Source organism: Lotus japonicus, chromosome 3, assembly GCF_012489685.1.
Source record: "Lotus japonicus ecotype B-129 chromosome 3, LjGifu_v1.2".
In the NCBI taxonomy this organism is placed as follows: domain Eukaryota; kingdom Viridiplantae; phylum Streptophyta; class Magnoliopsida; order Fabales; family Fabaceae; genus Lotus; species Lotus japonicus.
In genome coordinates, this window is record NC_080043.1 from 21,595,933 (window position 1) to 21,623,211 (window position 27,279).

The 27,279-nt window shown below is 35.5% G+C and overlaps 1 protein-coding gene and 2 long non-coding RNA genes across 13 annotated transcripts; 2 read left to right on the forward strand and 1 right to left on the reverse strand.

The window, feature by feature from the left end:
* Nucleotides 1-262: 262 nt before the first annotated feature.
* On the forward strand, nucleotides 263-4,154 carry LOC130745994 (uncharacterized). Of its 11 annotated transcripts, none has more exons than XR_009021978.1 (8): nucleotides 263-860; nucleotides 933-1,446; nucleotides 2,385-2,449; nucleotides 2,626-2,674; nucleotides 2,768-2,796; nucleotides 2,948-3,118; nucleotides 3,248-3,453; nucleotides 3,853-4,154. It is a non-coding gene; the product is annotated as an uncharacterized LOC130745994 (long non-coding RNA). The 11 variants fall into 11 exon arrangements; XR_009021983.1 differs by having other exon boundaries at nucleotides 3,379-3,453; XR_009021981.1 differs by having other exon boundaries at nucleotides 264-860; nucleotides 3,292-3,453.
* Nucleotides 4,155-12,718: 8,564 nt separating this feature from the next.
* Nucleotides 12,719-15,779, reverse strand: LOC130749584 (uncharacterized). Its single transcript, XR_009022971.1, has 3 exons — nucleotides 15,619-15,779; nucleotides 15,377-15,514; nucleotides 12,719-13,107 (listed from the first exon to the last, which is right to left on the reverse strand). It is a non-coding gene; the product is annotated as an uncharacterized LOC130749584 (long non-coding RNA).
* A 1,822-nt stretch (nucleotides 15,780-17,601) lies between these two features.
* On the forward strand, nucleotides 17,602-23,016 carry LOC130749298 (uncharacterized). Its single transcript, XM_057602634.1, has 7 exons — nucleotides 17,602-17,759; nucleotides 17,910-17,978; nucleotides 18,200-18,370; nucleotides 18,722-18,892; nucleotides 19,875-20,084; nucleotides 21,741-21,829; nucleotides 22,213-23,016. The coding sequence occupies exons 1-7, from the start codon at nucleotides 17,666-17,668 to the stop codon at nucleotides 22,852-22,854; spliced, it is 1,446 nt and encodes a 481-aa protein (XP_057458617.1). The 5' UTR covers nucleotides 17,602-17,665; the 3' UTR covers nucleotides 22,855-23,016.
* Nucleotides 23,017-27,279: the final 4,263 nt, after the last annotated feature.

Below are 27,279 nucleotides of genomic sequence, written 5' to 3' on the forward strand. Positions count from 1 at the left end.
CAAATGATGATCAAGTAAAAAAATTATTTTATTCTATTTCCAAGTATGATTACCTCAGAGAGCAGTTGGGGGTGGTTACATGAAAATCATGATTACTGTTACTTTTGTACTATTAATTAGTACATGCATTATATGTACTGATAAGTCAAATAAGTAATGTCTTACCTGGATGCACAAATTAGAAAAGATTAGAAAATAAAATTTGTCAAATATACTTGTCACATGATAGAAGATATACAAAGAGATAGAGTTGAACGTCTCTTGTCTATGTTCGGCAATTAGCAACAATAATGACGCTGACGTGAAGCCTAACTGCTGCACAAAGTGGGATGAACACAAGTTTGTCCATTGTTGAACAGGAAACGAAACAAAGCTCAGATCACAAACAATGGAAGGCTGAAAAGGGAAGGAGAGAAAGTGAATCCAAACTAAAAGGGAGAGAATAAGAAGTTATTACACTGTTTGCCGTTTTCGTTTCCACGTCTTCTGAACTTCTAAAGGCGTCGTGCGTTTTCGTTTCTCCTTAAAGTTTTTGCCACCACATCTCACTGAACTGAATCCACCACCAAACCCACATTCGACCTCCATAAAACCCAAATCGACACAACCTTCTTCAACACCCAAACTCGCGACACCGTTCCTTCTTCTTCAGCCGAGCCACCGCTGCACTACTTTCTTTTTTTTCAGCCAAACCACCCTCCCTGTCCTTCGACCAGATCCATCTTCAGGTAACTATTGACTTTGATTGAACCCATTTTATCTGGATTTGCATAGGAGGATTATTATTTTGTGTTCCAATTCTTCTCTATGGGGTTTGGAAATATTCTAATCAATTTTTGCTCAAGCTCATGCTTTCACAGGTAATTATCCCATTTTTCCTCCTTAGTTATATGCCTTATTTCTGCATTTTGATTGCTGATTTCGTATTGCAGTGACTGATGGAGAGAAAGTGGAGTAATGAGGGTTTGGTGGTTCATGAACATTGGGGTTTGATTATTGGTTGTTTAAGTGAGGAACAGAACAAGTGATTTTGGTCTTTGAGATGATAAATAATCATGCTTAAGATTTTAATTTTCAATTATATTTCTTCTACTACATTTCAATAATCTTCTATTTTTCATTTTCTTCAGCTTCTTTGTGTCTGACAAAGGTGAAGCTTCAGGTTGGAACTTACTGTTTCTGATCTCCCTGTAGCTGTTAGTGTTATTAGGCATTACGGAAAGCAGTTACAGACTTACAGTTTCATTATGAATCTTTATTTTGTTGCATAGGTCTTCTCCCTGAAATACTCTGCTTATACCGTTTTTTTCGTTGTTGGTTCGGTTCAGTTTGGGCCAGTTTCTAATTTTCTTTCGATTTTAATGAGAACTGAAGGTGATTCATTTTTAGCTGGAGTGAATGGTTGAATCTGGAGGAAGATGTATGCCAATAAAAAATAATATTTGGGTAATTATTTGGCCTAACACTACATGATTCATTTCTCAAGACACTTTCTAGGATAGTGGTTGTTTTGCTTACATGCTGACTATGTTGGCTAAAAAAATTGCTGGAGTAATGTTTTTATAAATGTAAGCCGATAATTTCTTCAGCAGTATGAAGATATTGATTCACTTCAGCACTGCTTACTAACTCTTGCAAGATTGAATGATGTATTGATTCAATCTGTAACTATTGATGCATGTGTTTCGAAGCCAAAGAGTCAAATGATCAGTGCTATGTCTGTTACTCTTTAGTTTTGTTGGTTTTATTTGGTTGTTGTGCTTTATTAGTAAATGGCTCTTGTTTCTATAAGAATTCTCCTTTCACATGAACACTTTCACTCACTCCTAAAAATTGATTAAATGATTCTTTCTTTATCCACCTTTTTTATGTATGGATTTTAATTTTTTTTTGCAGATTATTCTACTGTTGTTTGTCCTTCGTCAAAATGATATTTTTCCTTCTTTTCCTGACTTCTTAATCCTTTATTACTATGATGATCCTAAATGGTTAAAGCATAGTGTGTTTCTTATTAATAATGGTTAAAGCATCTCAATGTTTCGTTGGCTTAATTGATTTTCTCATTCAATTTCTTTTCTTTTTCTATTGATTGATCAAGTGAATTGTCAAAGTTCGAGTTCTATTGCGAATTTAACCCACCACCAATGTTTCCATTATGTTCAAATTAGAAAACTTTATGCCCAGTTTTATTTATTTTTTTCTCTTCTTAATTTGAGCTCGATAGTTGATACCCAATGGGGGAAAGATTCCATCTCGGTTGGTTTCGTTTCATTTGGTCACCAATGGAAAAGTCAAGGATTTTTAGTTGCCTTACATTGGGAAATTGTATCACAGTTTTCTATTTTGAAATTTTTTTTAAATGGGATTTTTTGCTGTTGTTATAGGGATAGGAAAATCATGGCGACTGCAACCATGGCCACTGCAGCCGGTACAACTGCTGATTTCAGAGGTGAGATATTCCTCTTCGTGTACTACTTCTTTTTGTCCAGTCTGAGAGAGTTTGTAGCTTCTCTTCTGCTTTGAGTGATGCAGGCTTCCCATTTGAAACATAAATGAAATATTTGATTTTGCTGGCATTGGCCTTTACTAATTAGCCTAACATTTGATCTATTGTTGTTGTTTTAGAGATCCAATCTTATTGAATGTTTTAGGGATCCAATCTTTCTCGGTTAAGGTATTCCATACTTTTAGTTTTTCATTTAATTTATTTACTCTTTTGATTTGCCTTTCATGTGTTATTCGTAATTGGTACTGCATTCTGACTTAGGCTCCCATCTGCTCTCCTCCAAGGCCAAGGTAACACCTTTTATTATTTATCCATTTGGTTAGTGTCAATTCTATCCAACATTGTCTTATATGTGTTCTTCCTCACCAATCTTATTGACCATTTGAGTGACTTAACTCTTTCTCTGCGACCTTGCTCTGCCAACACAATTAAACCAAATAGGGCTTCTCTTTCATTACAATGAACTGCGGTTGAGAGAGAGAGAGAGATAGAGAGAGAGAGAGAGAGAGTCAGTCAGTGATGGTATGAGCCTACAGCAGAGGGTGCGATTTCTAATGGGGTTTCTGCTCATGGATTTTCCTGTGGACAGAGAGAAAGGACTTGAAGTTGAAGGTAACCTACAATCTTATCTATTTCTTTCTTTTGTTTTGATTGATAATATACCTTTTAAAGCTGAATGATGAAAGTAAGATAGATCAACTGATAGTATACCTTTCTGCTTCATTGTATTCTGATTTGTAGAATTGCTTATGGTTTCACCATTTGGTCAACTAATGTGTGTTTAGGCAGTGCATGATGTAAACTGGACCATTTTCCTTTTGTAAACACGATGTTGATTGTTTTTGTGAACTATTGGATTGGTATGGCTCAAGGAATTGTTCAAAAATGTGGAAGTTCTAAACATAAGGAACCCATTTCCCGCCAAGAAAGTCCTATGTAGAACTGAGGTTGGTGTCAAAATCCCTACCCTGCGTCCTCCTCTTTTGAGTCCAATACATGTGCTGCTGATTTTGGTGCCAAAACCAAGGATTCATAGAACTCGAAACTTAAAGAATAAAATTTAAAATGAGTTATGGAATTTTTTCTACCATATCAAGTACGCTTATGTCCTGATATAACACTTTCAATCATCAGATAAAAAGATCTCATTCATACACTACCAAGTTTTGATGTCTGATCCTTCTTTGTGTGTTTTCTAGGGATTGTGTACTTTCTTCTTACTAGGTGTACTTTATCAGTAGAAAAAAATTCGACTTTTTCGTTTCTTTTCATGAGTTTTTCTCTTGCAGTGATTGATAACCAATGATTTTCATTTTGTAATTAATTAATTTTCATGCATGTTGCAGATACCTTCAGATGTAGAAAACCAATGCTTTCAAGAGTGCACCTTTTTTCTTGGTGAGTTTGTTGCTCAGTCCCTCGCATGTTGTGGCTGCTTTGAGCTGTGAAGATTGCATATTAGAAAGAGTGTGGCTTCTCAGCTTGCTCATCAAAAAGTGGTTGTGGTTGGGTAGCTTTACTTCTCTAGCTTAAAGTGGACTTCCTTTCCCTTTTGTCTTTGATGTAGAACCACTTAGAATTAGAACTTGATGTAGAACCACTTTGACAAGTATTTGAATGGTTTGAGATATGTTTTTCTTCTTTACAATGATGGCACTCATGAATGATGGATGTTTATTTTTATCCATTGGCTGCAGTAGCTAAGGTAAAGATGTAACAATTAAATCTGCGTTGAAGTGTCTTCAGGGTCAGTTAAAAAGTAAACTATCTTTAAGATTCAATTACAAGATTTAATGTTATTAGACTTACAAAAAAAAATTACAAGGTTTAATGTTATTAGTCTTTATTAGGAGTCATTCAGCAAAAACTTCCATTCCATGAGTTACATTTTAGCCCATACTAAAAGCCAAAATGTCACACTCATTCATGATAATAAAAGTCATGGTGAGTTCTCTTCCTTAATAAGACACCAATCAACTTAATGGAATTAAATTAAATTAAGTTACATACTATGAATTCATATCATTTAGGATATATAGCCGTTATCAGATTAAGATCATTTATGATGGAATACCTATTCAAGGTGGCTAATAAGGACACAAAATTAATTTAGTGAAAAGGCTCTAGCACCACAACGGTTTAACTTGAATATAAATCTTTAAGACATAAAAGTTTACAGTTTTAAAAAAAATTAAACAAATAATTAATTTATTCATGAAGGAAATAAAATAGGATACATGGGCACACAAAGTCATGGTTATAATAATACTCTTAAACTCTCTTACTTGATAATGAATCACTTAACTTAATGACATAAAACTCATTTAATTTCCACTACATGTCAATCAAGTACATATGTTTAGTATCTAAGTTAGTGGTTACATAATATGAATTAATATCATTTAAAAAATCTATGTAAGTTATAAAATAAAAAATCGTCGGTTCCATGGTAAAAAATAGTTGTTTGAACCCCTTAATCGAAAGTTCAATTCTTAAGAGGCGCACTCTTGAAGAGATCTTCGGCCTTCATCACACCTAAGTCGAGGTTACATGAGCATTTTTTTTTTGAAAACGGAAATCAATACATATGAATAATGAAAGCTTGGGAACACACTCTCTCAAGTGAGATCATAGTCTGAACCAACAAGAAAGAAAACAGACATGGGGATTGTCATTATACACATAACGGTTTAAAATTCAATTAAATTGAAACTTAAAAAATGATACTGTATAAATATCATTTAATCATAAAACTAATGTTTAATGTCATTAATAACATAACAGTTAAAAATTCAATTTCATTAAAACTGGAAGAAATGATAAATACCTTAATATATATATATATATATATAAATTTTTTTTTTTGAGTAACTGAATAAATAATTAAAGTTAATACTTAAGTGTCATAAATCATTCAATCTCCCACTAATAATAAAACAACACTCGAAGATACATGGTACAATTAAAAATCCGAAGAGTCACGTATCCTAAAGGATTAAAAATTCTCATTTGTGATAGTTATGACAACAATTTCCATAGTACTTCAAATGTAGTTTATAAAAAAGTTTTTCGCAATGTCATATGATGAAGATCTTTTTACAGGAAATGTGGAACAATATGTTCTCAGTTTTATTCTCAATGTAATTATTTCAATTGTAAAAAAATAAAAAATAATAATTAAGTGTCTATTTTAGCACATACATGTTATTTCAACTCTCTATAATAAACTATTCAATAGATATAAAAAACCATCAATCGAGCCTTTAGGAAAACAACAACAAAAGATAAAAAAATGGCAACTAAAAAATAAAAATAAAAACCTTCAATACAAAAATAAACTTACGAACTCATGATTTCTTATATATCAAATAAATATTGTTCTTTTAATTCATAAAATATCTTTAAAAAATAACACAAATTTCAAAAAATCACATAAAAAGAACAAAAGTGAATATCCCCCGTGCATCGCACGGGTAAAAAATACTAGTATGAAATAATGGACTATCACAACATTCAAGTAAAACAACTATCTTACTTTTTTTTGAAATATTATAGTTATCAAATAATGTTAATACATAATTCATCCACAGGATTCGAACCCTGTACCATTCACGCTTAACCCTTATGATCCCCTACGTTAAATTAGTCATATCACTTCGGCTAACATTCATAGAAAAACCTAGCTTTCACTTCATATTGAATTCCAAAGTTAAATAATATCAACTCTAAAATATTATGACATATAATAAGAAATATATTTCAATCTTCAAAGTGAAAAAAAAATACTCTTAATAGATCTATTAGTAACAGTGTTTCATTCACAAGCTTCGAACCCTGTACCATTCACACTTAACCCTTTCAATCCCCTACGTCAAATTAGTCCTACCACTTCGACTAACATTAGAAGAAAATACTAACTTTCACTTCATATTAAATTCCAAAACTAAATAATATCAACTCTAAAATACCATGACATATAATAAGAAGTATATTCCAATCTTCAAAGTGAATACAAAATATATACTCTTAAAAGATCTATTTGTAACAGTGTTTTATCCACAAGCTTCGAACCTTGTACCATACACATTTAACCCTTTCGATCCCCTACGACAAATTAGTCCTACCACTTCGGTTAACATTCGAAGAAAAAACTAACTTTCACTTCATATTAAATTTCCAAAGCTAAATAATATCAACTCTAAAATACCATGACATATAATAAGAAGTATATTCCAATCTTCAAAGTGAATACAAAATATATACTCTTAAAAGATCTATTTGTAACAGTGTTTTATCCACAAGCTTCGAACCCTGTACCATACACACTTAACCCTTTCGATCCCCTACGTCAAATTAGTCCTACCACTTCGGCTAACATTCGAAGAAAAAACTAACTTTCACTTCATATTAAATTCCAAAGCTAAATAATATCAACTCTAAAATACCATAACATATAATAAGAAGTATATTCCAATCTTCAAAGTGAATAAAAAATATATATTCTTAATAGATCTATTTGTAACAGTGTTTCATCCACAAGCTTCGAGCCCTCTACCATTCACACTTAACCCTTCCGATCCCATACGTCAAGTTAGTCCTATCACTTCGGCTAACATTCGATGAAAAACCTAACTTTCACTTCATATTAAATTTCAAAGCTAAATAATATCAACTCTAAAATATCATGACATATAATAAGAAGTATATTCTAATCTTCAAAGTGAATAAAAAATATACTCTGAATAGATCAATTTGTAACAGTGTTTTATCTACAAGCTTCGACCCCTGTATCATTCACACTTAATTCATCCACAAGCTTCGAACCCTCTTCCATTCACACTTAACTATTCTGATCCCCTACGTCAAATTAGTACTATCACTTCGGCTAACATTCGATGAAAAACCTAACTTTCACTTCATATTGAATTTCAAAGCTAAATAATATCAACTCTAAAATACGATGACATATAATAGGAAATATATTCCAATCTTTAAAGTGAATCAAAAATATACTCTTAAAAGATCTATTTGTAACAGTGTTTAATCCACAAGTTTCGAACCATGTATCATTCACACTTAACTCTTTCGATCCCCTTACGTTAAATTAGTCCTACCACTTCGGCTAACATTCGAAGAAAAAACTAACTTTCACTTCATATTAAATTCCAAAGCTAAATAATATCAACTCTAAAATGCCATGACATATAATAAAATGTATATTTCAATTTTCAAAGTTAATAAAAAATATACTCTTAATAAATATACTTATAACAGTGTAATAATCTAACCTTTCAAAAATATATCACTTTAACGTTTTGCTAACACTACTATATCTTTGAAGAACAAACATATTGGAATTTCTTAGCAAGTCTAAAAACATCCACCTCTAGAAAACATACACGAATAGGATAAAGTGAGGAGAAGCTCAGATCAAACCATCTTGCCTCACCTATAGTTGGTTTATATATAGATAGATCTTCACTAACATGTGAGTCAATTTATGTCTAATATAACAAACAAAAAAATCAATTTTCGGTGCCAAATGAACACATTACAGCTAGATTATTTACAGAGGTCTTATTCATAATAAGACTTGTCATTATATAAAATAAAGAAACTTCACAACAACACTAAGTAGAAAATTTTAGACAAGCTAAGTAAGGTACTCAAAGATGATTATTTAATTTTATAATTATATTTGACTATCTCTCACTATTGAAGATAGTACCAATGGTTGGTAGGATCATTAAATGAAAAGCAATGAATTTATAAAATAAAGTACACAATACCTAGAAACAAATGGGGACAATTAAATTGAAATAAAAAACTAAAACATTTAATCCACCACATATTCATAGGACAGTCATTTGCTAGAAATCAAAGAAAAATGACAACTACTGCAAAATTGAAGACATCATACCTCATCAAAACTGAAATTTGACTTGCCAAATAAAATTACAATAGAACTTGATGCATATACATAGTATTGTCACATAAAAGAAAAGACACATTACCTACTTGTTAGAAATAAATAATAATAATAATAATAATAATAATAATAATAATAATAATAAAACCTACTTGTTAGAAATGAAGTAGAATAGGAACATTGTCTCACAATTCAGTTCAGTTACATAAACAAAAATAAGTTATCCACTTAATTTGGGTTACCACAGGTATTTCTGATATTTTCTTCAACTAAATTTAAATACAGACTTCAAAATTTACCCACCAATTTCGGTTTAAAAAAAACCTCTTCAGCTTTTTTTAGTGGCCTTAAATTATATTTCGGAAACAATTAATTATAATTTTATACATAAATAATTTTACTTAATATTTAAAACAAAACCGGTCAAATAACTGGCCAAAACCGGTCTGTGACCCGGTCCAAAACGGCTGGATGACCTGCTCAGCAGGTCACCCACTATATAAAGATCATTTCCTCTCTTCCTCACCCAAGACCCTAGCCGCTCCCTCTCTCCTTCTCTCTGAAATCTCGTCTGCTTCCTCCTCTTCATTTCTTCTTCTTCTTCCTCCCTTTCTCCTTCTCTCTGAAACCCTAGCCGCTACTCTTCCTGTTCTTCCCCTAATCCTCCCTTCCCCTTCCTTTTCTTCCTCTGATTTTTTCCTCTTCTTCTGCTGTTCTTCAAACCCTATTCTTCTTCTTCCTCTCCGAGTCAAGAAGCACCTGAATCGGAGATTTTTACAACGATTTGATACATCCAAGGCTCTGAGCTATCCAAGCAACGATTTTTTCACCAAAATCCGAGTCAAGAAGTACCTAGATCAATATGCAGTGTAAAAGAACGATTTTTTACTGTAAAGTTTGATTTTTTATGTAAAGATGTATTGCTATAAGATCAATATCAGTTGTTATATGTATTGCTATAAGATGTATGCTAACCTCTTTGATGCTCCCTTTCCTTCTCCTTCTGCTTTTATTCTTTTGTTGATGCAACTTTGCCTCTAGTTCTCCTTCTACTTTCTAATCACCTTCTCTTCTACTTTATACTCTAGTTGATGCAAGCTTCCTCTGCTTCTTACTCTACTTACTTTCTCCTCTGACCTGAGAAAGTGAATGATGGGAGTGGAGTTGTTGGTATCGTATAGAAGGGAGAAGTTCCTGGCAGTGGCAGTGCAGTTGGTGGTGGCGTGTGAACAGGGTGTGTAAGAGAGGCAGGACACTGCAGGTGATGTGTGGTTAGGTGAGGAGTAGAATCAGCCGTTGGATTAGAAGTTGTAATCGAATACCCCATTCAAATTCAAGATGGTACTCTTCTCCTTCAAAATTCTACCCACTGCACTTACACACACCAGGTACTATCAACCTAACCCATAAACAAATGACGAAAGACAAACATCATGACAGGAAGAGAAAACCCAGCCAACACTATTCCCATTCATCATCTCCATCTTCAACGAAGCAAATGACGTTAGGAACAGTGTTCCTTCAGGCTCTCTTTTCAAGTTTAGTAGATACAAAAGCCATCAAATGAATGGCTCAGATTAAAGAGGAAAATTGACTCATCTTTAAATAAATGGTCCAGATGCAAACTTCTCTTAGGAATAGTGATTTCAAGGGATTGTTTTAAGTAGTAGTAGATAGATTCAGAAGAAATAGTCGGGGTAAATAGCCAAGTTGGTCCCTGAAAGTGTCCGCCGCCTTCAATTTCGTCCCTAAACTTTTAAAATGACGCATGTGGTCCCTGGATGTGCCAAATCTCCCTCATCAACAGTCCCTGGGTTAAAAAAAGTTCACGGCCGTTAACGGAAGGCTGAGTTGGATTTTTTTTTGTCAAGACTAGGCTTATGTGGCATTTGAATGTTGTGAAAGTTTTTAAAATTTCAAGTTAGCCCCCATGGTTAAAAAGAAATCATTTTTCTCCCCATCTTCCTCTACCTCTACCTCTCCCCACAACCATCACCCTCTCTCCATCTCCATCTTCTTCATCCAGATTCAATAACCCAAACAAACCAACCACTCATCCAAAAATAATACAACACAGAGCTCAGCCATTTTTTCTCACCCAGACAACCCATATCTGAAACGAATTAACCCAGATCTGGCAGTTGTTCTCCACCTTCCTCAGCCACTCATCCAAGCCACTTCTCCATCCCTCTCCTTTCTTCTACTTCGGTACCCATCGGTGACTAAGTGCTTGGAAACCAATTTATCCCTCAAGCAACCATTTTACCAATTAATAAAATTACAAACACGTTCCAGATTCAATAACAACACCAAAACATTGAAAATTTCCAAGCTTTGAACGAAAAAACCAAATATAGCAAGAATCCACAAACCAAAACATTCAAAATAGATGAAATTTACAAGACCCACGGTTGAGGAACGCAGACATGGACATTGTAGGGGCCTTGTTGAATAAGAGCTTCAACAAGGTGCGTGAGGTCAGGGGATTCAACCCTATGACTGATGTTCCTGTTCAATTTTTTTGCAAACGCTTTCACCAACCAAACAAACATAACACAAAATTGTGAACAAACTCAGAAACTTGTGAGCAAACCCAGAACACAATCATGAACAATCCCAGAAAAGTCATGGACAAACCCACAAAGTCACCCCCAACCCCCAAATCGCAACAATCAAATCTAGCAATCCACTATGGTGGTCGTTGAAGACATGTCCGAAGTAGAAGAAGAAGGTTAGAAGGGAGGAGATGGTGATGAAAAAGAAGAAGATGAAGTGATGATTTTGGTTCGTTTGTGGAAGTGTATTGGGTCCATTGGTGGTGTTAAGTGGAGAGAGTAGATGAAGGGAAGAGAGGAGAGTGAGAGATTAGTGGATGAGGGTGAGAAGAAGAAGAAGAAGAATGAAGAAGATGGAGATGAAGAGAGGTGATGGTGATGGGGAGAGGTAGAGGAAGATGGGGAGAAAAATAATTTCTTTTCAATCATAGGGATTAAATCGAATTTTTTAAAACTTTTTGAACATTCAAATGCCACATAAGCCTAGTCTTGACCAAAAAAAAAATCCAACTCAGCCTTCCTTTAACGACCGTGAACTTTTTTTAACCTAAGGACTATTGATGAGGGAGATTTGGCACATTCAGGGACCACGAGCGTCATTTTAAAAGTTTAGGGACGAAGTTGAAAGCGGTGGACACTTTCAGGGACCAACTTGGCTATTTACCCGAAATAGTCGCTTAGAGCATCTCCAATGCTAGTTCTTATTTCTTAGTTCTTAACTCCAAAATAAAAACTAAGAACCTTGCATTAGAGATGCTCTTATGAGTCTAATTTGTGCAGCAATAAAGGTTTATACAATGTATATTCAGACTTAGAAATATAAAAATAAAGTGATGAGTGTTGAAACGAGAGATAAAAAATGAAAGAAAATGAAAATACTAAAATGGAATAGAAGATAAAATAAGATATGAATGAATTAAATTTTGGCTTAATTGCACATTTAGCCCCTGATCTATCACGATTGTGTGATTTGGCTCCCTCATGTTTAAAACGAACGATTTTGATCCCTCATGTATCAATTGGTGAAAATTGGATCCCTCCGTTAAGTTGACATCCAATTTTTAACAGAAGTGAGTGATATGTCACTTATTAAATGATGTCAATGCATAATTGTGTCATGTATGTGCCACATAATTATTTTACTTTTACTCATAGTCCTAAGTATTTCATTTCAGATAAGTAGATTAAAATATTCATATTTTAATATAACATCTATAACTGAGGTAATTTAACTCAAATTGTACTCCATATTGAAAAATGGAAAGGCAGATAGAAATAAAAAGCTGCACATTATCTACCTTCTGAACAATATCTCAGAGAGGCAGACAGAGATTTCATTTCATTAAAAAGCGTTGCATGATTTTGGTACCCCAATTTGATGGCATCCAGTACTCTTCCATGTGAGCTGCCAATCTTCACTTCTCATTGGATATTGTTTTTATTGACAAGGACATTCCATTTCATTTCACTACTTTACTCTTTGTTATTTGTTCTGAGTTGTCAAAAATCACCAATATTATTTAAGATAAATGTGTTAGAAATTTCCTTATGAATAAAGGATCACTTGTTTAATATCATGAAATTGAAATAAATCTAAAATGCCAATGAGAGTAAATTTAACGTCATTCTAAGTGAATCAATAAAATATAAGACTTGAGGGTCCTCTTATTTTAGTGTTGAAGAGACAGGCTTCTCATCTGACTCCTAGGAATATTCAACACCAAGAACTCAAGAAGTGAACTTATTTAACAACGATAAATAATCCGGTACGCACAGCTTAGTAAGACACTTTTCAGACAACTCAAGATTTTCGGCATTGTCAGTAAAAATGATAAAACATGAACCTGATATTTACATACAATGTAAGCTCCTGACTTCCAAACTTCAGTTTTGAACTTGAATTTTTCAATTGGCCAAGAGAGATCTTGGCAAGATAATCGTTTCAACAATTTAAATTAACAAAAGCCCAAAAGTTGAGGTAATTCCAAGTAGAGCCTCCTCTACCGACTCTGCAAGAACATGGAAGGATGGAGTATCAGTTCTGCTGATTCTGAGCTTGATAACTTTGAACCCGCTTACGACTAGATTCTCCGTTGCTTAGTTGATCTAATCTGATACTGCCATTTGAATAGAATTAGCTTTTTGGTATTGAAAGTTCTCAAAACACAAGCATTCTCAACCTTCATTCAGAGATATCAATCAACAAAAATGTAACAATATGTTTAAGAAGCTAATCTATGTTGGAATTTCATTATTAATCTTTTCATTTTGTAGGTTTACAATGGACAAGGAAACATTGTCTATTTGAATAAGTAAACTGGAATAAATAGCAAAAGCATAGGGAAGAGATAACAACTACCATCAACCAAAAAAACAAGCAAGTGAAGACTTTTCTCTTGCATGTTGTGGGGGGAAAGGGTTTAGGGGCATAAAAGTGCAAAGTCTGACAGTAATAAAGTGATAAGGAAAAGCCACTGGAAATTCAAGTTTATAGCTCGCAAGAGGAAGAAAATCAGGCCAACCACAACCATGGGTGGTGGCGCAGCCACTATGCTGGCTGTAGAGACTGCTGCGCAGCCAGATCAGCAAGAGGACAGCGCGAATTTAAATGTGGCAGGAGGTTAGAAGCAGTTAGAAGTTAGTAGCTATTAATGTGTGTTTCAGAAATTAGAAAGTTGTTGTCATGGAGAGAAGAGGACTCTCGAATATCTGCTGTTTGTACCAGTTTCTGTAGAGATTCTTCATCTCTACCTTAATAATATAATTCAGTTCACTTCCTACTCAATAACTTATCATTTTGGTATCAGAGCACCATCTAGGTGCTCTGGTATTAAAGTGGTGCGGTGGTGCGACATTTACAAGGTGAGAAGTCGATCTAAGTTAACCAAGATCCAATGGAGAAAATTCTGGAGTTGATGCAGTCTGATTGTCAACAAGCTGAAGAACGTTTTCAACAAGCAGACTAGCACTTTCGAAGTTTGGAGACTATGATGGCGACTCTCATGCACCATGAAGCAGAAGGCTCGCAATAAGGAAACCAAGATGGAGGGATTAGGCAACCAAGGCTAGAGGAGGAATCAACCAAAGATACTAACCTTGAACAATGGCGGAAATTGGACATTCCACTCTTTGATGGAGATGCTGATGCCTATGGTTGGGTTCATATATTGGAAAGGTTCTTTCAAATTCAAGGCACTCCACAAATCTATGGACCATTTCAGATGCTACAAAAAGTGGGAGTTGTTGCTTACAAGTTGGATCTACCTTCCCATAGCAAAATTCATCCGGTGTTCCATGTTTCTCTTCTTAATAAAGCAATTGGGGAGACTTTTGAATCACAACCTCTGCCTCCTATGTTAATTGAGGATCAAGAGTTACAGGTTTCACCTGATTGTGTTTTGGACATTCGTGAATTCACTCGCGGTAATGTTGAAGTTCTTCTTTCATGGAAAAATCTACCTCCTTGTGAGAATAGTTGGGAGTCCGTGGCAAGAATTCAAGAAGCTTTTCTAGATGATCACCTTGAGGACAAGGTGAATCTCTTGGGGGGGGGGGGGTATTGATAAGGAAAAGCCACCTATAATTCAAGTTTATAGTCGCAAGAGGAAGAATATCAGGCCAACCACCACCATGGGTGGTGGCACAGCCACTATGGTGGTTGTAGAGACTGCTGTGCAGCCAGATCAGCAAGAAGACAGGGAGAATTTAAATGTGCAGGAGGTTAGAAGCAGTTACAAGTTGGTAGTTATTAGAAGTTAGTAGATCAAATGGCATATTCATATTCAGACACTCAGAAATGATTGCAGATCGATTCCAAACAACTAACTGTAAACAATGAGAATTCTGTAACATTCCACTCTGTAGAGAAAACCTAAACTAATGTTGCACACCTTTAAGGAACCACAATATACTATATCTGTATTTAATTATTTATTCCAAAGTTCAAAGGCATTCTCATATTCAGACGCTCAGGTAAATTCCACAATGCATTCTGGATAACTGAATTTAATGGTAATGCACCGTCAGTGTAAGCATTTTTTTACACAGACAATCAATGATGGGTCGCCAAATCATTCAGTTATTAGACGTGTGTGTAAATATATTTTACATGCACAACCATTAAACTCTTGAACTTATGACATTACAATACCAAAAAGGCAAAAACAACTAGTTTTCGACAACTATTCATTTCCACATATCCCATTGCCTAACCTAGATGTAATAGACATTCTTTCCTATCAATTAACACATTTTTCTTGTATGTTCTGAAACAGTACCAATCATAGCCATAAAGAATTAGTGCAAAATCATCATGGTCTTACAATCACAGGACAAATCAAAACCCATGTCAATGAAGCGTTGCCAATTACAATTAATAACCCTAACCTTATTTGAGAGCTTTGTGCACATCAACAGATTCCGACGAAATCGGTGTCTCTGCAACTGCCTTGGCTCCCTGCTGCTGCTGGATAATTGTCTTCTTCTCATACTCGAGCCATTTGTTGGTTCCCATGGTGCAGATCACTGAAACCGTTCGAAAAATGAAAGGGAAATTCACAAGGAACGAACAAATAGGTGAATGAATGTGTGAGAGAGAGAGAGAGAGGAGTTATCGGGTAATGGATTACCTGCGGCACCGACAAACCAGATAAGACGGACGAGCTTGGGGCCGGCGGGGCCAGACACTTCTTCTCCGGTCATATCTCCGCCGCCGGTGATTCAGTCCACTTTACTTCACTATTAGCAGCTGTTGGAATCTGCGTTGCTTAACTTCTGTTCAGCCCTTCCCTCGATGGCTAGTCTACGAGCGCTAGATTTAGCACCCCACTCATTAGAAATATCACCCCACTCTCGGAAACTTAGTTTTCAAAATATTTCGGAAATAAGGTTTCCGAAGTATTTTTCACTCAAAAGTGGGGTGTTACATGTATTTTACACTACAAATCATTAATTAATTTTGAAATATAAGATTCTGAAATAATTCGGAACTCGAAAATCCGAAAATTTGGGGTGTGAAATCTAAGGGGGCGTTTGTTTCACGGATTGGAAAAGGATATCCGGGAATGTTGTTCCCGGGAAAATTATGATGGGAATGCTATTCTCAGGCATCTTTAAAAAATCTGTTTGGTTCACAAAATCAATTCTCTGGAATCTTTTCCAATATTCCTGGGTATAATTACAATATATGTTTGGTTCAAAATGTATATACCTGGGAATAGATAGTAAAATTCTTAAAATACCCTTCGCGGTAAAAGACATGGGTAGTGGGTAGTTGGTAGTGGGTAGTGGCAATTCAGAGATTTCACACCAAAAATCTCATTCCCTTCTATTCAGGATTCAACTTACCCACCTCTCCATCATGGGAATGAGAAATGATTCTGGATGGGCATATGACTTACCCAGAAATGAAAGATACCCGGGAATATTTTTTTCAAATCTGCTACCAAACACTGGAATGTAGATTCCAGCCCAAACATTCCCGGGAATCCTTTTCCAATACGTGAAACAAACGCCCCCTAAGGGTTGGGGTGCCAAATCCAGCTCTCCTAGTCTACTCTTCATTTTTAAGCTTATGCGTGTTATTGAGTTAAAAAAAAAAGAGCTTATGCGTGTTATTAAATTATACTAATATTATTATTAAGCGTAATGATAGTTAAAGTGTTAAGTGTTACATATGAGTTGAGCAGAGAAGATCCCGACTTCAATTCCTTGTAATCGGAAGAAATCTCATAACATCCTTGTGAAGAAGTATTAAAAGCAAGATCACATGATCTAACAAGTACAATGCACAAATTGAAAGAACAATTATGCCACTATCAACTTACCACATTTTCACACCAACATATAGAAGCACATACCTATGCATCTAACATAAGTACACAAGTATATAACGGATAAAAAACTCTTCGAAGTAGAAGCTCCAACGGCTATCATTCTTCTCACATACGATCCTGAAGTATAGAGAACAAGATCTGATTCGATTCCCACACAGTATACTTTGGAGGAAAGATGAAGAACCTTAATTGTAACTAAAATTTCGAATCTGACGACATCTAAATGGTGACCGAGTACCAAATGTTTATATAAAAAAACATACATTAATATCTGAGATTTTATTTATAAATTTATGTATTGATACATGTTAAAACACAAAACACAAGAGTAATAATACCTTTGCACGGCACACATTCTACTATTCTAGTTCTAGTTCTAGTGTTAAAAACTAAAAACAAAGTTAAAAAGCCAAAATCAAAACATAGAAAAATCACTTTAGAAAGAAAGAGTGAATTTGTGCGTGCAAGAGCGAAGGGGCATTACTGTGCCTTGAACGAAGCTAACAACACAATCTAGTTATTCTAATTCATTCTTCTGCATTGGGAATTGAGTTTGGTGCCCCACCCCTTAGGCTTTGCACCCCACTTTATTAAATACGGAATTTAAAGTTCTGTATCAATACGGAAAATACAATTCCGTATCTGTTTTAGTATATAATGAGTGGTTGAAAATGTGACACGCATGCTTAAATACAGTACGAAATTTTAAGTTCCGTATTCAATAGGGAGAATACGGAATTTTAAATTCCGTATTTGATAAAGTGGGGGTGCCAAGCCCCATAGGTGGGGTGCCAAACCCAACTCCCTTCTGCATTCCTCCCCCGATCATCCCGAAACAACTATGAGAACAGTTCATCTTCTCTTCTTCTTGTATGCCTTCATTGCACTTGCTGCCACTTTCTCTCTCCGTTTTCAAGCTCACGCTGCTCCTGCAGGTAAACCAAACCCACTCCCCCATTTCTCCAACTACTTCAATTTCCCATTTTTATTTTAATGGGTATGCTAAATTTTCAATCTTTCCTTTAATGCTGCTGAATGCCAAAATGGGCATGCTTTATTTATTTTCTTTTCTTTTGTCTAAACAGGTCCATTGATTAAGCATCTGTCTTCACTTATCAAATGGACAAGGTCTGCCTCCAAGACCCCACACTCAGGTGCTTTTTTCATTCTGCGTTACTGCTCAGTGCTGATAGCGTAGCGTAGCGCCAATCCCAAAAAATGCTATTTCGAGTGCAAATAGCGAACAATAGCGGTGAATAGTGGAGTAGTGGTGAACCTCCAGGGCACTACGCTATAGCACGCTATTAACAAACCTGGTTTACAGTTGTGGTTCAGATGTGTATGGAAATGTAATTAGTTGCTTCTTTCTTTTCAGATGAGAATGTTCTTCAGTTTGAGAATGGTTATGTAGTTGAGACTGTTGTCGAAGGAAACGAGATTGGTGTCATCCCTTATAGGATTCGTGTCTCCGAGGAAGATGGTGAACTCCTTTCTGTTGATGAAACTAATAGCAACGTCGTTCGAATTACCCTGCCATTGTCCCAATGTATGGCTGCTCTTGTCCACTTTGAGTTTTAATGATTGTTATTACCAAATTTGACTAGTTAGGATTAGGTTCATATGACAGTTTTGACATACATTCCTGGGACTTGGATGATGTCCCCATTTTCCCGTGATTCTTTCAAATTGGTTGCAGACAGATTGTAATAATGATGCTAAATATTAAAATAAAGAATCTGAATACTAAGCTTTATGGTATATTTGGTTCATTGGTTTCTGATCACAGCATTACCAAGTGAAACAGAATTTTGTATGACTTGAAAATCGTTTGATCCTCTTTCATTGGGTTTAATTTACTTCCTAATTTCTTCTGTTTATCTCATTTTTGTTAGCGTAGATAGTAGAGGAAGATTGGTTGCTGGGTCATTTCAGGGCTACACTGGTCATGTGGATGGAAAACCAAATGATGCTCGTTTTAATCATCCCAAAGGCATAGCCATGGATGATAAAGGAAATACTTACGTTGCTGACATTCAGAATATGGCTATCAGAAAGATTGGAGATGCTGGTATGTGTTAATAAAATTCCAAGAATTCAGGATCTAGACTGGACTAACATAGTGTTTTAGTATCTGACAATATTCAGTTTGAACATACAATATACTCACAGGAATTCATTACAAAAATGGTGCTAGTATACTGAGATGCAATTCTGAAATTCTTTTTAGGCTTAATTGCAACTTTGGTCCTCGACGTTTATCAATGCCACAATTTTGGTCCCTCACCTAATTTAATTACGTGGATGGTCCCTGACGTTGTAGGTCGTGTGCAACGTTAGTCCTACCTTTTATTTCTTAATGGAGGAGGCTTACGTGGACGTCCAGTTGGAGAGAGAAATGAGGTATGAGGAGAGAGGGAAGCACGTGAGTATCACGTGACCCTTATCTGAACATATTATACCCAAACCCCTGACCTCCCTGGAACGAAGAAGGTAACGCGATTTAGATCCCTAGGGTTTCAGATTTGGGTATAATGGGTTCATATAAGGTTCACGTGAGTTCACGTGATACTCACGTGCTTCCCTCTCTCCTCAGATCTCATTTTTCTCTCCAACTAGACGTCCACGTAAGCCTCCTCCATTAAGAAATAAACGGTAGGACTAACGTTGTACACAACCTACAACGTCGGGGACCATCCATGTAATTAAATTAGGTGGGGGACCAAAATCGTGACATTGGTAAACGTCGGGGACCAAAGTTGTAATTAAGCCTTCTTTTTACTTGAAGTTTAGAATCTTGCTAAAGATGTTCAGGAGAAACCCACAGTCCAATACAAGAATGATGGTTGATCCCTTTATTCAAACACTAAATCCAGTGGGTTTTGGCATGACCTGCATGCATAACATAGGACCAATAATTCCTTGCCTTTCTTTGAACATGTGACTTCTGCCTCTGCACAGTTATAGACATATTAAATCCTAATGTATTGGGGAGAATGTTCAGTGAGAATGGAAAAAAGGATGTTGTTACTGAACTGTGTAAGTATTTTTAGGTGTGACAACCATTGCTGGAGGAAAGTCAAATGTTGCAGGCTATAGGGACGGTCCTAGTGAGGATGCTAAGTTCTCCAATGATTTTGATGTGGTATATGTTCGGCCCACCTGTTCTTTGTTGGTTATTGACAGAGGAAATGCTGCTCTGCGAAAAATTTCTCTTGACCAGGAGGACTGTGATTATCAATCTAGTTCAATTTCCAGTACAGGTTTAAATTCTGATCTTTTGTTTGATATGTTTCATTATTTAATTCAATATAATGGTTACTGTTGCTATAAGATGATAATAAGTAATAACCTCTTGCTTTTTCCTTTAGCTTCCATGCATGTTACAAGATGAGAAAGCTTTGAGTGATTTATGCTTCTGTTAGGATTTGGAAGTCCTAACAGCAGCCTCAAAATAAAAAGAGAAAGCAGATTTTTTTTTGGTATTTTTTTGAATATATAAACTGGAAAATAATGAGACGAGATAAAAAGAGAGGACTATGAAAACAGTCCTAATGGATTCCAAAGAAAGAGAACCTTCTTTACAAGGGTGAAACCCTTCCAAGGGAAAATCCCTTTACAAACTCAATTACTCACTTCATACTCTAACCTAAGGAGAGTACTTCTATTTATAAAAACTAACCCTACTAAAGAGCCTTAACCACTAAAAAATAAAGATGGACTTAACCACTAAGAAATAAAGATAAAACTGGACTATAATTGAAGTAAAAGGACAGAATCTTCATTGGTAGAACTGACAATCTCTGAATCTGTATCAAGATGATTTTGAGAACAATTTGAGAGCAACATATAGAACAAAATGTACAAACTCTCATGGCACAAGTATTCAAGGGACCTGGGCTCTCCCTTACAATACTTTCTTCACTGACTAGCTTTTTTTTTTCCTTTTTTGGAGGGGGGTTTGCTTTCTGATAAGAACCTTGGGAGAACAACACCACAAAATCTAGCTGTTGTAGTTGCAGAGCCCAAGGCCTTATAAACCCCACATTAGAATCTCATACTTCCAATGTGGGACTCAAATCCCATACCTTACAATTGGGTCCTAACACTTTCCCTTTGTAATTACTATTGTTTCTTACTAACTACAGTTGATACTTGGGGATCTAATAGGTAGCTTTATTGGATGCATCTTGATTTGAAATGGTATCTTTATCCGGTATGATCCCATCTCCAAATTTTAGGGAGCAGCTTTTCTTCTAATAGACTAGACAGTAGACGCAAATACATTATGTCACTAAATGTGGATTTAGTTTATCCAACTGATGTCTGCTCAGTCCTGGTCTTAACTCCCTTGTCCATAGTACATAAGTAGAATGGAAAATGGCAGTCCGATAAGTGCTATTAACTTATATGTGTCGGTGTTGTATTTTCTGTTCAGTAGAAATGAAACAGTGGAGAGTATGTAAAAGTGAATACAGTGTTTATGTAACTTGATAGGGCTCAAAATGATTTATGGGTCCAGAGAGGAGAACAGGCTCAGCAAGTGTCACATGGGCCCAAGATATGGAGGGTCTATACCAGAGTCCAGAAGAATAAGAGAGCAAGTTACGTAGTAATGTTGAGCTGGCAGCGAGAGACTATATGGAGAAGTTAGTTACGGGGAATGGGTGTCTGAGTCCATATAGGGGCTGGTTAACATGATAGAGGGGTATCGAATAGAATATTTCAGTTACTAAGAGTAGAGAGCTAGCTCTCTGTAGGAGCTTAGTTCTAGGCAGTGTTTTGTGCTACTGTAATTTCATCTTTTCAATAATATACAGAACCGTTTTCCTTTCCTTTTAGCCTCTATATTGTTATTTTAATCTCATTGTTGGATTTGTTTGTTTCATAACTGAAGTCTATTGTTTGTTTTTCTGCAGATATCCTTACAGTTATTGGTGCTGTTATGGTAGGATATGCTACATGCATGCTTCAGCAGGGATTCGGATTGCCTTTCTTCTCAAAAACAGTATGTCTGTTTAGTTCAATAGGGTTTGTAGATATAGCAATTTCAGAATCGTATAGCATTTCGTTTGGTTGCTTTATAATGTTCCTTTCTATTATGTAAGAAACTTGTGACAGCATCATCTATTCTTTTAAGAAAAAAGGATTCAAAATCATGATAAGAGCTCAGGTATAGGTAATTTAAAAAATAGATTGTGTCCCTTGCTTGCATGTCAGTAAGGTAAGGAATTATACGTCACTCTGATTGATGTTAGAAGATTTGGTTAAAAAGGGATGGACTCTTGATTGTAACATTAAGACAAAAAAATTATACCAAAATTTCAAGATCATTTTAAAAAAAATATTTCACTGTTGCTGATCGGCTAATTATACTTAAAAATGCTGCAGAAACCTTCAGCGAGTGAGTTTAAAGAGCAAGTAAGCAGTGAGAAACACATGCCATTCCTGGAAAGCAGTAAAGAGGAGCCAGGATGGCCGTCTTTTGGACAGCTTATCGTTGATCTTTCTAAGCTCTCTCTTGAAGCACTGGCTAGAGCGTTCGCTCAAGTCATACCCTCACACTTGATCTCTGGAAGCCCCAAGAGAGGCCTAACACCACTAAATGATCGTTTTCTGATGCCGGAAGATCAAGTGTTGGTGAATAGGAAAACCACTCCTGCTCCTCTTATCGAGAATAGGCATGTGCCACAGGTCCATCACACTCCACGCACAGCAGAGAAATATTCAGAAATAAAGCCTCCAAAGATAAAATCAAGCAGTTTCAAGGACCCCTCTCTGTCGAGTAAGCACCGTTCTTCAAAACGACCTGAGTTCTACGGATCTACTGAGATTCCACCATATACTAAATCTAAGAGCCAGAAAGAAAGGCCAAGACACCGGCAACGGGAAAAGAGCGGAGAAGTTGTCTTTGGAGCAGAGCCTAAACCTGTTGAGACGAAGGCTGTTGATCAGAGCGCTACAAAGTTTGACCATTACAATATGAGGGCTAAGTATGTATCTGGGGAGTCCTATCGGTTCAACTCGCAGTAACAAGTTTTGCATGATTTAATGTTCTTCTCAATTATATTGAATGTCTGCAAGTGCATCTGTTTGAAGTTGGTCTGTAATTGAATCTGTATTATATGCAAAAAATCTGTGCTTAGTACAGGTGGGAAGATAAAAAACAATCTAGATGTTTGCTATTTGCACCAACCAGTCTATCTCATTTAGACTTTAGGGGGGAGTACATCTCCTTTTGTGAGCTCAATTAACCAATGCATCTTCATTTATATTTCTATTAACATTGGGTATGTTTGCCTTCATATTAATCTCCTCCAATGAGTACATCATACCTCATATCCATAACCACAATAAAAATAGGGAATCGTTAATCAAACCTCCTGACATCTATTCAAACCACCATTATATTCCTAAAATCTGAAGAGAACCTTAAAAGAAATTTCACTCGCACTTTCAAGGTGCGTTACTTACGCATTTTTAAAGTGCGTTATGGTCGCATTTTAAAGTGCGTTTCTGCACTGCAAGAAGTTTGAGTCTGAAAAACTGATTTTTTTTTCAGTATCGAATGAAGATGGAGGGAATTACAAAGTCAAAGAGAAAAAAAGTAATTACACGCCACACGAGCTGTATCCCGAGCAAAATTTCTTCATCTGCTATTTTATTTTAATTTTTAATTTTTTTATTCCACCGTTAATATCCTTGGAGGGGGTGATCCCCTTCATTGCATTGATCATGCTCTCTTTCATTTTTTGATAAGCCATCATGCTCTTTGTAGACTTTTCATTTTGTATTTAATATAATGTGCTGGCATTAAGAAAAATATAGAGCGGAATATGAAAATTACATCCCTAAAGAATATGCCAATCATGTGACATCATGAACAATGTCTATCTATATAAAAATTAACCATGTCTCTTGAAAGTTGAAAAGATGCGTGTTGACGAAATTAATATTATAGTATCAATAATATTTTTAACTACAAGGACCAATACAAAATAAAAGTTATTTTACAGGAAATGAAAATAAAAAATATTCATGCATTATTATTACCAACTACGTGACAGAAAATAGTAATTTTCTGTCCAAGTCAACAATATACGTATTGGGACCCCTTTGAAACCGACAACTATTAGGTTATAACATTCAATTGACAAGTGAGGAAGCGGGTGAAGAAATAGAGAAACAAATATACAAAAGATGGACTTTATAGTTTATATCACACTCACACTGTCACATGCAGTTGGGCTTTCCCCAATTATCACTTTGAAAATTGTAATATAATCATGGTGCCCCATTTGATAGGAAGACTAGCTTATTATAAAATCTGGTTTGATAAGCTATAAGCTATTAATTATATAAAAGCTCATATAATTGAAAAATGCATCATTTTGCTTATCAACCGTGCATCATGCCAGCGAAAATGAGCCTCATATCACACACAGAATGAAGGGAGGCAGTTGAATAATGAATAATCACAAGAAAATTTTGAAATTTCTACAAAATAATGTCTGAAGTCAACTTTAGAATTCTCTAATGGAAGGCATGAACATGTAATTTCAAGCGTCAACCAATACCAAAACAACAAGGCATTTTGTTTTTTTTTATTTATATTTTTCATTAGCAATTAATAGGAATTTTTAATTCAAAACGGGTAAGACGAAGGCGACGAAGAAAAATATGCTACCTCCTTCAAATTATTTAATTTTCATTTGGTGGACACTATTACACTAACATAAAATAGTGAATGAATGTTTCATAGATGAAAGACCATCTTTTATTACATAAAATTACATATTTATTCTCAATTATGTCATAGATGTTATCTTTCCTTTTACCAATTAATTTACCCTATTCTCCCTTAATAACACCTAATCCAATTAAGCACCAATAACCACTAAGAGCATCTGCAACAAAGAAACTCTTTGTGACATGTCATCTGAAATAAAGTTTCTTAACTGTTACAGAAAATGAAGTTTCTCCACGTGGCAAGCAACTTTGCTCAAAGAAACTTTGCTCAAAGTTTCTCTTCCAAATTTAATGATTAAAAAATAAATAAAAAACAAATAAAAAACAAATAAATAGGTAACTGGATTTACAAGAAAGTAGTGGGGTATATTGTAGGGTCCATTTAAGAAACTTTTTAGAGTTGTTGGGTTGGAGTGAAAAGTGAGTAGAGTTGATTAAAGTGGTTTAAATGACGTGGCATTACCAAAATTTAAATTAGAAACTCTAATGAGTTTCTTGGATAATGATGGTCTAAGTCACTAATACAACCATCATCAACACAACCTCTAGCCACCATTAGTTTTTTTCGTCACCGCCTCTAATCGTCGCATCCGTGCACCAAAATCAAATCCCAAAAAATCCAAGTAATAGAAAACTTTTCCCGCAACCCCAAAATCAAGCAATGTATCCAAGGAACTAAAATTAAAAAAAAAATAAAAACTACCACTGCACAGCTCAAATTACTTGCTTTTTTCAATGAAATCATTTGAGAAAATCTTAAACATCTCACACCATAATATCAAAGTGAATTGAATGAAAAGAGGGGAAGTAGATGAACATGTAAAGTTTGGCCATAGCCTTCATCCAACAAAGCATCTAATTCAACGTAAGTCCTGGGCAAGAACAGAGTGGCTGAATGAAAAATTGATTCAACTAGCACGAGGATATATTCCCTGCAAGACACCTCAATGTCAAACCAATACAAACAATAAATCTGTGAATTTTTTTGGAGCCCTGTTCCCTTACATTCAAATGTATAAAAACAACCATTAACATCTAAAATCAAATAAAACCGAAAAAATGAAAAGAAAAAAAATAATACATGGAAAAACACGTCATCATCAAGTTCTTCATCTTCCTCATACTGAGCACAAAAATTGACATCCTTCTTCCAACCTCTTTAACAGTTGACAAAACTTGTGATTAGGGTTTCTCCATCAGTGAAGACGTGAAGTTGGGTGGTGGGGCAGCGGTTTCCTCGTCGTACTCCAGCACGGAGGAGCAAGCGATTGTAACTATTAGTGTTTTATTTATTTTTCAACAAGTCACATTGAGTTACTATAGTAGGTAAATTTAATCCCTTCACTGAAAAACTTATCATGGTGTTTTTTCCGAGAAGCCACTTTTCTTTTCAATTATTTGGACTTAATTTGTTTATCGTGTTGACATTTAACTGTCACAATTATGGTGCATGATAATAATAAGAATTATAGCAACAAAGACTGAAACTGAAAGGATAATTTATTTTATTTTTCATTGCATCACATAATTGATATCCATAAATAATAAATGCATTTTCTTCGGTACATGCATATCCATAAGTATGTTACAGGTAATTTTACTACAGAAATGACATTTTGCCACGCCTCAATTGCCACGGTTATAGGCGGAACCGTGGCAAAAGCTCAATTACCACGGTTATAAGCGGAATCGTGGTAATAGGGGACAATATTTTATTAATTTTTTTAGGGACCGTGGCAATAGAATTTTTTGCCCAATTTTTCACTTTCATTTTTTCCTCTCCCTCCCATACTCTCCAAAAAATTTCAGAAGAAAACCCTAAAGATGTGCAAACTCTCTCCCTCTCCACACTCAATCGACCTGTTCTTGCATCCCGAAGCTCCGATCTGTTCCCGTCCCTCTCTCGTTTCCCTGTCCTTTCCTCCCACTCTCCATTGACTCGTTCCCTCCCACTCGCGGATCTGCTTCCTCCTTCTCTTCCATCAAAGTCCTTTCCTCACCCAGGCCTTCTCTTCCATCGAAGTCGCAGCGCACCTTGCAACTTTGTCACCCACTCCGACAAAGTCGCCGTTCTCCGTCGAAGTCGATGTTCTCTGTCACGTCGTAAACATCTTCAATCTTCCTCACATCACAACCTCTCACTCCAATCCTTCTTCTAATTAAGGTTTGTGATTCTTATCCAATTTTTTTTTTCGGCTATGGATTTCTATTGTGAAACCCTAATTTTGTTTATCTTCTGTTTGAACTTTTCCCGGAAAAAACGTTGGATGATAAAAGAACTAAGGAATTAAATTTAGGGAATAGCGATAACTCTATGAAAAGTTTGAATTTTTGGTCTTCAACATTTAAGGGTTTTGCTTTTTATTTTTATGATATTTGAATCATTTCCAGTTTGAAGCTGAGACACAAACATGGCTGGTGGTGGAAATTTCATCAACAGGGTTGTCTCTTATGTTGTGAATGAATTGGTTGTCTTGCCAACAAGTACTTGATTGTTTTATTTTTATTTTTAATTTTCTAAGACCTATTTTTATTTATACTTGTGGTTTTTTGAGGGAGTGTGCTTCAAATTTCTAAGTAATTTAGTGTCTCCCGGACGGTTAGGATTTTGAGAAGTTTGGTGCATGAACATGTTTACACTCATGTTCTCTGTCAGGTCGTTCTCCGTCGCTAGGGTTCTCTGTCACACTCTCCCTGCCGTGTCGTTAC

Excerpts from the sequence above, each read along its gene's own strand:
- LOC130749298 (XM_057602634.1), top strand. The coding sequence starts at position 17,666 with ATGAGAACAGTTCATCTTCTCTTCTTCTTGTATGCCTTCATTGCACTT. Across the intron at positions 17,760-17,909 it reads AGCTCACGCTGCTCCTGCAG|GTCCATTGATTAAGCATCTG; the intron begins GTAAACCAAACC and ends TTGTCTAAACAG. Across the intron at positions 20,085-21,740 it reads TAGTTCAATTTCCAGTACAG|ATATCCTTACAGTTATTGGT; the intron begins GTTTAAATTCTG and ends GTTTTTCTGCAG.